The sequence below is a fragment of the Geotrypetes seraphini genome, chromosome 6 (assembly GCF_902459505.1).
Source record: "Geotrypetes seraphini chromosome 6, aGeoSer1.1, whole genome shotgun sequence".
Classification (NCBI taxonomy): domain Eukaryota; kingdom Metazoa; phylum Chordata; class Amphibia; order Gymnophiona; family Dermophiidae; genus Geotrypetes; species Geotrypetes seraphini.
Window position 1 is genome coordinate 131,632,527 of NC_047089.1, and position 12,620 is coordinate 131,645,146.

Genomic DNA, 12,620 nt, shown 5'->3' on the forward strand with positions numbered 1-12,620 from the left:
ATATAATTTGTACCCAAGTAACACAGTATCACATTGATTGTCCTCCTTCCACCAGGTCTCCGAGATGCCTAATATATCTATCTCATCATTCAGTGCTATATACTCTAACTCTCCTATTTTATTTTTTAGGCTTCTAGGATTTGCATACAGACACTTCAAATTGTGTTTTTTCCTTGCAATTACAGACTGCTGAGAAAACAGGGAAAATTTGAGTCTTTTACTCTGCCTTCCCTCTTAAACCCTCCTGGCTTTCTTTCACCATTATTGGAACCTCTCTACCGGGACTCCCTAAATATCCTGTTTTATTAGTATCCTCCAAGGATATCTCACATTGAACCATCCGCTCCTGGGCGACTGTCGGCTTTCCCCCACATCTCAGTTTAAAAGCTGCTCTATCTCATTTTAAAATGTTAGTGCCAACAGCCCGGTTCCATCCCAGTTAAGATGGAGTCCATCTTTTCGGAACAAGCTCCCCAGTTCCTAAGAAATCTAAATCCCTCATCCCTGCACCATCGTCTCAACCATGCCTCTTGGGTCCTGTGCGTGGAACTGGAAACATTTCTGAAAATGCAACCCTAGAGGATCTGAATTTCAGTTTTCTATCTAAGAGCCTAAATTTGGCTTCCAGAACCTCCCTCCCACATTTTCCTATGTCATTGGTATCTACATGTACCATGACAGCTGGCTCCTCCCCAGCACTATCTAAAATCCTATCTATGTGATGCGTGAGGTCCGCCTCCTTCGCACCAGGCAGGCAAGTGACCAGGCGATCCTCACGCCCACCAGCCACCCAGTTGTCTACATGCCTAATAATCGAATCACCAACTACAATCACTGTCCTAACTTTTCCCTCCTGGGCAGAAGCCCCGATCTCTCTCCTCCAAGGCAGCACAGGGGCTACCAGACTGGATGTGGGACTTCTCTAAAACATCCCTGTAGGTCTCCTCTATGTACTTCTCTGTATCCCTCAGCTCCTCCAATTCTGCTACTCTAGCCTCAAGGGAATGTATATATAACTTCTCGCCAACGGGGAGAAAGTCATACATGTGACACTCAATTCAAAAGACTGGATAGCAACCCACTTACTGCTGGACTACTGTCTGCCTCTTGTTATTGAGCTAATTAATTAATCTATAGTAGATTAGTGTAGAGAGCCTTAGGATTTCATTAAAAGTTTGTTCTTTTAAGATCTGAACTGTCTTTAGAAGGGAACCTACAATTGAGCTTTTCTCCCCACAGCTCTTTAGAAGGCAACCTATCAAAGCTCAGAGCAAAATAATGCATATTTACACAAAGATATGTCTTCTACTTTTCTCCTCTTAGAAAGAGTGTCCTCTTCCTTCTTCTCTAACAGACTCTAAAGAGGCAGATATTAGTTCACAGATCCTCTACAATCTCCCTCTTAGAACCAGGTTTACTGAGGGTTAGGCACTAGGCCAGCATTCCTCCACTCAAGGGTCACATGTGGAATCTGATCTCTTAAGAAAGTCCTCAGATTAAATTGGTTAGTAGGAAAGCTTTTGGCCTTTTTAAAGAAATTGAAGGCAGTATTGATATAGCAGTGTTTGCGATTATAGTTCAAATCACTTATACTTTCTTTGATGGATTACTATAATATAGTATACCTCGGATGTGCAAAGGAGTTGCTGAAGAGACTAAAGACAGTACAGAATACTGCAGTTAGGGTGCTCTTTTAAATCTGTATGACAGAATTACATCATACATTAAATTACATTTGTTGCCAATACATGCAAAGATAAATTCTAAATAGAGAATGACTTGGGGAAAAATTTGTTCCTGTCCCCGCCCAATCTTTGTGAGGTCAGTCCCCGTCTCCACCCCATCTCTGCAAACCATCTGACCCATCCGCACAAGCCTCGCATAGTTATGATTTTATTACTGAATTAATTTTATTAAAGTATAAAAAAATATTCTGTACAATTGTCATTTAAAAAATCACATATAATACAGAACAAGGAACAATAAAACCCCGTCTCCCCTCTCTCTCACAAATATCCCCTCCACTATTGAGAAAACTGAACAAGCCAAATTACTATAGATTGCTGCAGAAAAAAATCATGCTAACAGAATACCGCAGTCACACATGGCAGGAATAGTGTTAGGGTAATGCAACTTAGGCAACTGAAAAAGCTAAAGAAGGCACAGCTTGTTAGTGGGCTTTGTGGCCCCCATCTATATCCAATACCAGCTCTTGCAGGATACACATTTCATATCCAATATATTCTAATCACAAAATAGAAAATAAAAGTTTTCTACCTTTTGTTGTCTGCTCATTTTATTTTTCAAATCATGTTGATCTCAGGTGCTGGTTTCAGTTTCCTTCTGTCTTTTAACACATTTTCCAGGGTCTTTCCTTTTTTATTTTTTGTACATCTCCCTGTATCCAACTTCTCCCCTCTCCAATGTTTTTTGTTCTCTTTCCTCCCTCCCTTTACTGTATTCAGTATTTCGCTTCTTTCATCCCCTCGTTCAGCATCTTCTCTTTCCCTTCCCTCTCCTCCTCCCTACAAGTCCAACATCACTCTCCTTTTCCTTTAGCTTCAGTCACCCCCCAACAAGGGTCCAGCACATCTCTCCTTTCCTCCAGCTCCCCCTCAACATGGTCTAGTACCCTGCAGGTCCAGTCCCCTCTGTCCCTTCCAGCCCTAGCCTCATCCATATGGATCCAGCACATCTTTCCATTCCTCCTAGCTTCAGTCCTCATCTCCCTTCCACTCAGCCCCTACACCAGGGCCAGGTCCAGTTCCAGCCCCCATCTCCCTTCTGCTCAGTCCCCCAGACTAGGTCCAGCTCCAGCCCCATATGCCTTCCACTCAGCCTTCAGACCATAGCAGCAGAATCCCCCCCCCATGAGTCCAGCAGCCCCCCCAGCAGCAGAATCCCCCCCTGCAAATCCAGCAGCCCCCCCAAACAGCAGAATACCCCCTGCAAACCCAGCAGTCACCCAAACAGCAGAATCCCTTACCGCAAGTCCAGCAGCACCCCCAAGCAGCAGAACCACCCCCCACCCCACAAGTCCAGCAACCCCCCATCAAAGTCAGCATCTAAACGTTCCTTCTCAATTCCTCTCGGTCTGCGCCTATTTTACCTTTAGCCTCACGAAGTCTTCCCTCTGCAGTCCATCACTGATGTAACTTCCAGTTTTGGGAAACACACCCTCGCTATTTGTCTATAACTGGCCACTTGGGATAGGTCCAAGTCTGATCCTCTCGGGAAGAGGGTAAGCAAGATTTCTCCTAAAGTTTCTTAAAACCAACCTTGAGTTAATGTGGAATTTATCATCAGAGATAGCCATCTGGCATATCATTGTATAGATATAATAGACATTGGTCCAATTTGTAGCTTGCTTTTGATAATTTGTTTATAAGGGGGTCTCAGTTCAGTTTTTTTAAGTATTGAAATGAATCCATAATCTATCTATTGGAATGTTGGGTGACGGGTCAAAAGCGCACGACAACTGACCGCAGGGCTTAATCGCGCCTAAGAAAAACCGTATTTTAAAAGGCTCTGATGGGGGGTGTGGTGGGGAACCCTCCCACTCTATTTAATAGGGATCGCGCTGCCATGTTAGGGGGAGGTGTAACCCCCTCACATTATACTGAAAACTTAACTTTTTCCCTAAAAAACAGGGAAAAAGTTAAGTTTCCAGTATAATGAGGGGGGGTTACAACCCCCCACAATGCCAACGCGATCTCTATTAAGTAAAGTGGGGGCTCCCCACCAACACTCCCTGTCGGAGCCCTTTAAAATACGGTTTTTCTTCGGCACGATGAAGTTCTGCGCTCAGTTGTCCGCCCTCGGTTGTCGGAATGTTGCTTAGTTTACTCCCAGTAGCAATGATATCTGATTGGTTGTCTTTGATTTTATTCATGTCATTGTAACATAGTAGATGACGGCAGATAAAGACCTGAATGGTCCATCCAGTCTGCCCAACCTGATTCAATTTAAAAAAAAAAAATTTCTTAGCTATTTCTGGGCAAGAATCCAAAGCTCTATTTAGTATTGTGCATTGGATAAAGTTTTAAATATTGTGGTCAACTGCTGAATTTGAACTGTAGGGGCCTGGAAGAGTGTCCCATACAACTCAAGTCTGCAGTCAGATCCAGGATAGTGATGAGATGAGATGACCTAAGCTTGAGCAAAGAAATGACTGTGGCAAGGGGGTCAGGAAAGTCAGGTCACAATGGAACACAAACAATTACAAACAAAAAGGATTCAACAATTTTTAGAAATACTGTGCATGGTATTTATAAAATGTTTGCACAAGTTCCCCCACAAGATATCAGAACTCATCTCTGCCATTGCCAAGAGTTACCCTTTGGAGATGATGCTTTAAAAAAGTATACCACCACCAAACAAGGACTAGATATTCAAAACCTCTTAAAAAATTCTTCAATAACTGTATGTGGAAGCCTCAGTCCCACCACTCCACCGCTTTACCGTTTGCGCCTGCGAGGAGAATTACGTGGTAACCTTAATCATTGGCTATTCCGCATTCGTAAATATTTGAAGCATAAATAATTTTAAATATATTTCAATGTGCATTTAAAGTGCTATGTGCCATTCTCTTTTTATTTACTTATTTATAATACTGTGTACTTATCTCTGCGTCCAACATGTCGGGTCTGGCTCCCAGGTTGGCGGACGCAGAGATAAGTACACAGTATTATAAATAAGTAAATAAAAAGAAAATGGCACATAGAACTTTAAACGCACATTGAAATATATTTAAAATTATTTATGCTTCAAATATTTACGAATGCGGAATAGCCAATGATGAAGGTTACCACGTAATTCTCCTCGCAGGCACAAACGGTAAAGCGGTGGAGTGGTGGGACTGAGGCTTTCACATACAGTTATTGAATAATTTTTTAAGAGGTTTTGAATATCTAGTCCTTGTTTGGTGGTATACTACTTCATTATTTGAACTGATATATAAGTTAAGATACCATAGCCATTTATTGATGTGCTTAAAAAAGTATAAATCATCAGCACTCCCTTCTCCCACCGGAACTCTGGCTCTGAGGTCTCCACACTACAAAACCAACCAGAATGCTTTGCTGAAATCATTTCAAGATTATCCAGCTGTTTTTGTGAAACTGCTTTAGGCCTTCTCTGTACCTTTTAAATCATTTTGATTAAAATAGTTTTCTACATAACCAAATCTAAAGATGCCTAATACCTTGAGATTACTGTTTGAAAACATTTGGCAGACTCCCATTATGAAAGACTTCAGGATATTTAAGCTACAGTATAACCAGGGCCTATTAGTTTTGTTTGATTTTGGTTTTTGTTGTTTGTTTGTTTTTTTGGGGGGAGGGGGGTTTGACAGACTCTTGTGCTTTATTATTGTGATAGAATCCTCAAAAACCAAGTATGTATATATATTGAGGTAGCTATTTGTGGTTTATTCTTAATAAGCTCCCAAACTAGTCAAATTGAATGTTTTTAGCTCCTTGATTATCAAAATGAGATAGGCGTCTAAACTGCATTTCAGTTTATTTATGGTGACTGAATTAGGCTATTGAAAAACAGAGCAGATAACTGAAAAGTATAAGGATGCAGAAAGGCTGGAAGTTTTTGTCAAATTAAGCAGCACTATATAATGAACAAGTGCTCCTGTTTCAAATTTTGCAGAGTGATTGTATTTCTGGAACTTCTCTCAGATTATTCTTACCCATACCTGTCAAAGTCATCATCCTCCAGCTCATCAGCATTTGCCCAGTCTTCATCATCTTCTAAATCAACCATCATCGCCAACATCTGAGGGACTTAAAGACAAAGTTTGTTCCTTGAATAAGTTGGAGGATTATGCCTGTTAGGACTGTTGAGCAGATGAAAAGAGATTATGCACTACCCTAGTAAGCTCTTTTCCAGTAGATAAGTGAGGCATTCTAGACAACAGGGTTATTCTCCATAATCGCATGGACTGCAGAAGGAATGCACTTCAGATTTTTCACTCTGCCTCCAGTGTACTTCACAGCTCAGTATAGTGCCCTCTAGCAGTCAGTACCCAAGCATAGAAAGGCACCCACACTTGTGAAGTAGAGGCACCTGAACCAATAGGCTAAACAAATGTTATGCTTATAAGCATAATAGATGACGGCAGATAAGACCCAAATGGTCCATCCAGTCTGCCCAATCTTACCCTCTCTTTAAATTACTGATTTAATTGAAATTTTCCTGCTTAGCTATTTCTGGGCCAGAACCCAAAGCTCTGCCTGGTACTGTGCTTAGGTTCCATCTACTGAATTCTCCATCAAAGCTGATTTCAGCCCATCAAAATCACCCCAGCTGTCGAAGCCCCTCCCTTCTTATGTACTCAACCAAATGGCCACATATGGACACAGACTAGTCTGCGAAATAATGGCCTTAGTTCTTTAATAAATACCATTATTTTCTGATTCGAGATCCTCTGTGTTCACAACACACTTTTTTAAACTGTCACCATTTTTCTCTCCACCACCTCCCTTGAGAGCGCATTCCAGGCTACTCGAGTATACCATCCCTCAACCTCAAATCATGTCCTCTAGTTTTACCATTTTCCTTTCTCTGGAAAAGATTTTGTTCTATGTTAATACCTTTCAAATATTTGAACGTCTGAATCATATCTCCCCTGACCCTCCTTTTCTCTAGGGTATAAATATTCAGGGCTTCCAGTCTCTCATCATATGTCTTTTAGCACAAACCTCCTACTATTTTCGTCACCCTCCTCTGGACTACTTCAAGTCTTCTTATGTCCTTTGCCAGATACAGTCTCCAAAACTGAACACGATACTCCAAGTGGGGCCTCACCAACAACCTGTACAGGGGCATCAAACAACTAAACAGTACCAATAACCGTCAATATAGACTTCAAAGGAGCTCAGAAACAACTCCCTAACAAGTTGAACATCTATACAAATTCTTCACCATCCCAAAGGGCTGACCAGTCTTCAAGAATCAGCATGGAGAAGCATAAGAGACTGAAAGCAGGCACAGGAAGGATAGGTCAGGGAGTCTAGAATGTTTGACCTATCTACTGGATAAGAGCTTACCAGGGTAAGTACATAATCTCTTTTTTCAGTGCCATAGGTGAGACATTTTAGACAACAGGGATGTACAAAAGCAGTCCGTCTCCCCAAATAGCTAGGGTAGGTTTGCTGCACTGACCCTCAAGACCAAGGACCTGAAGGTCGAGTCCTGCCTGGCAGCAACATCCACTCTGTAGAACTTGGCAAATGTCCTGAAAATCTCTTCAGGATGAACAGCCCTAGCTTCGGCCCACAACGAAGCCACACTCTAATCTAAAACTTAGGTTTGTATACTGCATCATCCCCAAATTGGAGCTTGATTCAGTTAACATAAGAGTACAAACAGATTCATAATCTTTGGATAGAATATGATAAAACAGGTTTCAATAACACAACTCAAGTGTTAATAAATAATGAGAGGAAAAGGTCTCAGAACTCCTGCACTTTCAATGAGTAATCATTTGAAAAGCTTAAGCAGGTCAGGTTTTCACTCATTGACCAAAAAACCTCTCACTTCTTTTTTTGTTAGGTTTTTTTTAAACTTTTTAAAATAACATTAGCAATCAATGAAAATATGAAAATGCACTTATCTTAAAATTTCATTGTAAAGTGCAATAGTGCCATATGCAGTATAATTTAGCCCGACGAGTCCCGTTTCGCCAAAGATTCCTCAGGGATCTTTGAAAACTATGAAAAAATGATAATACATTTCATTATATTCAGCATAACTCTTAAATTATTAAACTATGAACTTAATCAATGTAGCTTACTGTTTGCAGCTCATACGCTAACTTTAAAAAAAAAATGGCACCGGTGACTATAGGACGCCAGACATGCGCATTAAAAACCCAATGGAGGCCATGTCTAAAACTACTGTGATTGGAGAATCACTTACTCTCTCAACCTCTTGTTCAAAGCGCATGCGCTACCATTCAAAAAATAGCGCTGACAATTAATGATGATTCATATGCCATACAAACTCATTTTTAGAAAAAATACATACAAACTCATTTATAGAAAAAATACTCAGTGTGACATTACCAGCTTTCCAAAATGTTAAACCAAAAAAAGTTCTTCAGAGAATACTCAAAAAAATGCTCAAAAAATAATCAAAACAAATGCTTTCCAGCCAAAATTCATATTTAAACCATTCTGTTTCAATGATTTCAGTTTGAATATCCATCGTGCTTCTCAATGTGATAATTTCTTCTGACAATCACCTCCTCTGTTATTCGTTAGTTCTTTATCAATGCACAAACATCTAAGTTGATTAAATTGACGATTCATTTCTTTACAATGTTCAACCAGCGGTGCATTTAAGATATCCCATTTCAAGCTTGATTTATGTTCACTCATTCGAATTCGAAAAGCTCTAATAGACTTGCCTACATACACAGGCATAAAATGATATAAATAATGAAGTTTGAATCACATGTCAAAAAATGAGTGATCTTATATGTTTTGTTATCTATAGGGTTTTGAAATTCTTTGCCCTGTAACATTAAGGCACATATACTGCATTTCCCACATTTGAAAAAACCCAATGGGAGAACATTTTGATCAACTGAAACTTTTGTGCTAGTAACTGCTGGACTCAAAATGTCTGTTAAACTTCATTATTTATGTCATTTTATGCCCGTGCAGAAAAGAATATGTGGGCAAGTCTATTAGAGCTTTTCGAATTCGAATGAGTGAACATAAATCAAGCTTAAAACGGGATATCTTAAATGTACCGCTGGTAAAGAAATGAATCATCAATTTATATCAACTTAGATGTTTGTGCATTGATAAAGAACCAACGAATAACAGAGGAGGTGATCGTCAGAAGAAATTATTATAGCGAGAAGCACAATGAATATTCAAACTTAAATCATTGAAACTGAATGGTTTAAATATGAATATTGATTGGAAAACATTTTTTGAGCATTCTTTGAGTATTCTCTGAAGAACTTTTTTTGGTTTAACATTTTTGAAATAACATTTTGGAAAGCTGGTAAAGTCACAATAAGTATTTTTTCTATAAATGAGTTTGTATGTATTTTTTCTACAAATGAGTTTGTATGACATTTGAATCATTAATTGTCAGCGCTATTTTTTCAATGGTAGCGCATGCACTTTGAACAAAGGGTTGAGAGAGTAAATGATTCTCTAATCACAGTAGATTTAGACATGGCTTCCATTGGGTTTTTAATGTTCATGTCTGGCATCCTATAGTCACTGGCGCCATTTTTTTTTAAAGTTAGCGTATGAGCTGCAAATAGTGAGTACTACATTGATTAAGTTCATAGTTTAACAATTTGAGAGTTATCATTTTTTCATAGTTTTCAATGACCCCCGAGGAAGCCATTATTCTTTGGCAAAACGGAACCCATCGGGTTAAATTATACTGCACATGGCACTATTGCACTTTACAATTAAATTTTAAGATAAGTGCATTTTCATATTTTCATTGATTGCTAATGTTATTTTAAAAAGTTTTTAAAAACCTAACAAAAAAAGAAGTGAGAGGTTTTTTGGTCGATAAGTGAAAACCTGACTTGCTTAAGCTTTTCAAATGATTACTCATTGAAAGTGCAGGAGTTCTGAGACCTTTTCCTCTCATTATTTATTAACACTTGAGTTGTGTTATTGAAACCTGTTTTTTCATTGTGTGTCCACCGAAGAAGTTTCATCTATTTGGTTTATAGTAGAATATGATAAAACACAAGCTTGAACCAAAATTTAATACTACCTGATTGGCAGGAATTGCTATCAGCAATATACAAAGATTATTTTCCTATCCTATGGCAATTGTCTAAATATTGTTGAAATAAAAGTGTTCAGTCTTTCAAAAGATTTGAAGGGAAATGAGAGTCCTAATAGAAGATGGAATTTTGTTCCAGATCTCAGTAAATTTGTATATGTAAGATCTGCAGAGCTTACAAGTTGATCTAATCCCTTTAAAAGAGGGGAAGGAAAGTTTATACTGTCGTATATTCCTGGTATGAGAAATTTGTCGAGATAAAAGTAATAAGGATATAACTATACCGTGTAGAAGTTTAAATACTACACTTGCACATTTATACTGTATTTTCCGGTAAATAGGAAGCCAATGAAGCTGACAACAGAGGAGACACATGGTCATACTTTCTCTTTTCAAATACTGTATCAGTTAAAGTTGATTTAAACTACTCTAACTCAAAGTTACATAAATAGTTACAGTAATCCAATTGTGCTAAAATGATGGCCTGCACTAATACTCTAAAATGCTGCTGATGAAATAAATGTGACTTTCCTCAACATACGTAGGTGGAAGAAGCATTTATCTATTAAGTGATTAACTTGATCTTCAATAGGACCGAACAAGGGAGCAGTTCCAGTTTTGGGCCAAACCATAACAGTTTGGTCTTAACAGCATTAAGCTTCATCTATATGGAAATTGCCCAGGTTTGTAATCTAGAAATACAGGAATCTATATTAGAATCTAAATTGTTTAAATTCCTGGTAGAATACACCCCAACGGAAACTGTTTCCCTGCCAGAATATAAATTGATGAAATGGCCCTACGAATCCATCTGGATATCGTAGCCTTAGAAGCGGGAGCACCCCACTTAATTGAACAAGTCAGCACAAACAGATGGTCAGAAAGCTAAAACTCGTTAGTGACCTCCAAATAATGCAGTAGCACTCTGCGCACGTCCAATTTCTTCAGCAGGCGATCCTGAATTCTGGAATCTGTTGACTGAAAAGCAGGCAAACACACTTCCAGATTGATTGGAAAGTCGAGACAACCTTCAGCAAACTGTCCACAAAGAAACGCCTGCTGTTCGGAAACCCTACAGGCAGAGATGTGGCAACAAGAGAAACAGTCTTGAGTGTCAAATCCAAGGGAGAAACATCCTGAAGAGGCTCAAAGGGAGTTCCAGCAAGGCCATTGTACAGCACCAAGTTAATGTCCCAAGCAGGGAAAGGATTCCTAACAGGCGGCCAGACCTGAAGAGCCCCTTTCAAGAAACGAGCACATCAGGATGTGATAAGAACATAAGAACTTAAGAAGTTGCCTCCGCTGAGGCAGACCAGCGGTCCGCTCCCGCGGTGGCCCATCAGGCCTATTGCCTGAGCAGTGGTCCCTGACTATTTCTATAACCTACCTCTACTCCTATCTGTACCCCTCAATCCCTTTGTCCTCTAGGAACCTAGCCAAACCATCTTTGAAGCCCTGTAACGTGCTCCTACCTACCACAGCCTCCGGAGGAGCGTTCCATGTATTCACCACCCTCTGGGTGAAAAAGAACTTCCTAGCGTTTGTTCTAAACCTGTCCCCTTTCAATTTCTCCAAGTGCCCCCTTGTACTTGTGGTTCCCCATAATTTGAAAAATCTGTCCCTGTCTACTTTTTCTATGCCCTTCAGGATCTTGAAGGTTTCTATCATGTCTTCTCTAAGTCTCCGCTTCTCCAGGGAGAACAACCCCAACTTTTTTAGTCTGTCAGTATATGAGAGATTTTCCATACCCTTTATCAGCTTAGTTGCTCTTCTCTAGACTCCCTCAAGTACTGCCATGTCCTTCTTGAGGTACAGAGACCAGTACTGGACACAGTATTCCAGATGCGGGCGCACCATTGCACGATACAGTGGCAGGATGACTTCCTTCATCCTGGTCGTGATACCCTTCTTAATGATACCCAACATTTTGTTTGCTTTCCTTGAGGCTGTGGCGCACTGTGCCGACGCCTTCAATGTTGTGTCTACTATCACTCCCAGGTCTCTTTCAAGGTTACTTACCCCTAGCAGTGATCCCCCCCATTTTGTAAGTGAACATCTTTTTCCCTACATGCATGACCTTGCATTTCCCTATGTTGAAGCTCATTTGCCACTTTTTGGCCCACTCTTCCAGTGTCGTCAGATCCTTTTGGAGATCTTCGCAGTCTGCCATGGTTTTAACCCTGCTGTATAGTTTGGTGCCATCCGCAAATTTAATGACCTCACATTTTGTTCCCACCTCCAGGTCGTTAATGAATATATTGAACAGGAGCGGTACCAGCACCGACCCCTGCGGAACTCCGCTCGTGACCCATTGCCAGTCTGAGTAATGGCCCTCTGTTTCCTGTCTGCCAGCCAGTTTTTGATCCATCGGTGGACCTCCCCTTGCACCCTGTGGTTCCATAGCTTCTTAAGCAGTCTTTCGTGTGGTATCTTGTCGTAGGCTTTTTGGAAGTCAAGGTAAATGATGTCTATGGATTCCCCTTTATCCACCTGGCTGTTTACCCCCTCAAAGAAGTACAATAAGTTTGTGAGGCATGATCTACCCTTGCAGAAGCCATGCTGACTCGACTTTAGCTGTCCATTGTTTTCGATGTGTTCACAGATGTTGTCCTTAATCAGAGCTTCCATCATCTTTCCCGGGACCGAGGTCAAGCTCACCGGCCTGTAGTTTCCTGGGTCACCCCTTGAACCTTTCTTGAAGATGGGCGTGACATTTGCTATTTTCCAGTCCTCCGGGATCTCTCCAGTTTTTAACGATAGGTTGCATATTTGTCGAAGTGGCTCTGCTATTTCGTTCCTTAGATCCTTGAGTACCTTTGGATGAATGCCGTCCGGACCTGGCG

General features: G+C 40.4%; 1 protein-coding gene across 1 annotated transcript in view; it reads right to left on the reverse strand.

Annotated features, from left to right (window-relative positions):
• Positions 1-12,620, reverse strand: part of IPO5 (importin 5) — a 387,223-nt gene that overhangs the window by 292,488 nt on the left and 82,115 nt on the right. Inside the window, exon 9 of the mRNA XM_033948411.1 lies at positions 5,705-5,792. Coding sequence (XP_033804302.1) covers positions 5,705-5,792 — 88 coding nt within the window. The remainder of the gene's footprint in view (positions 1-5,704; positions 5,793-12,620) is intronic.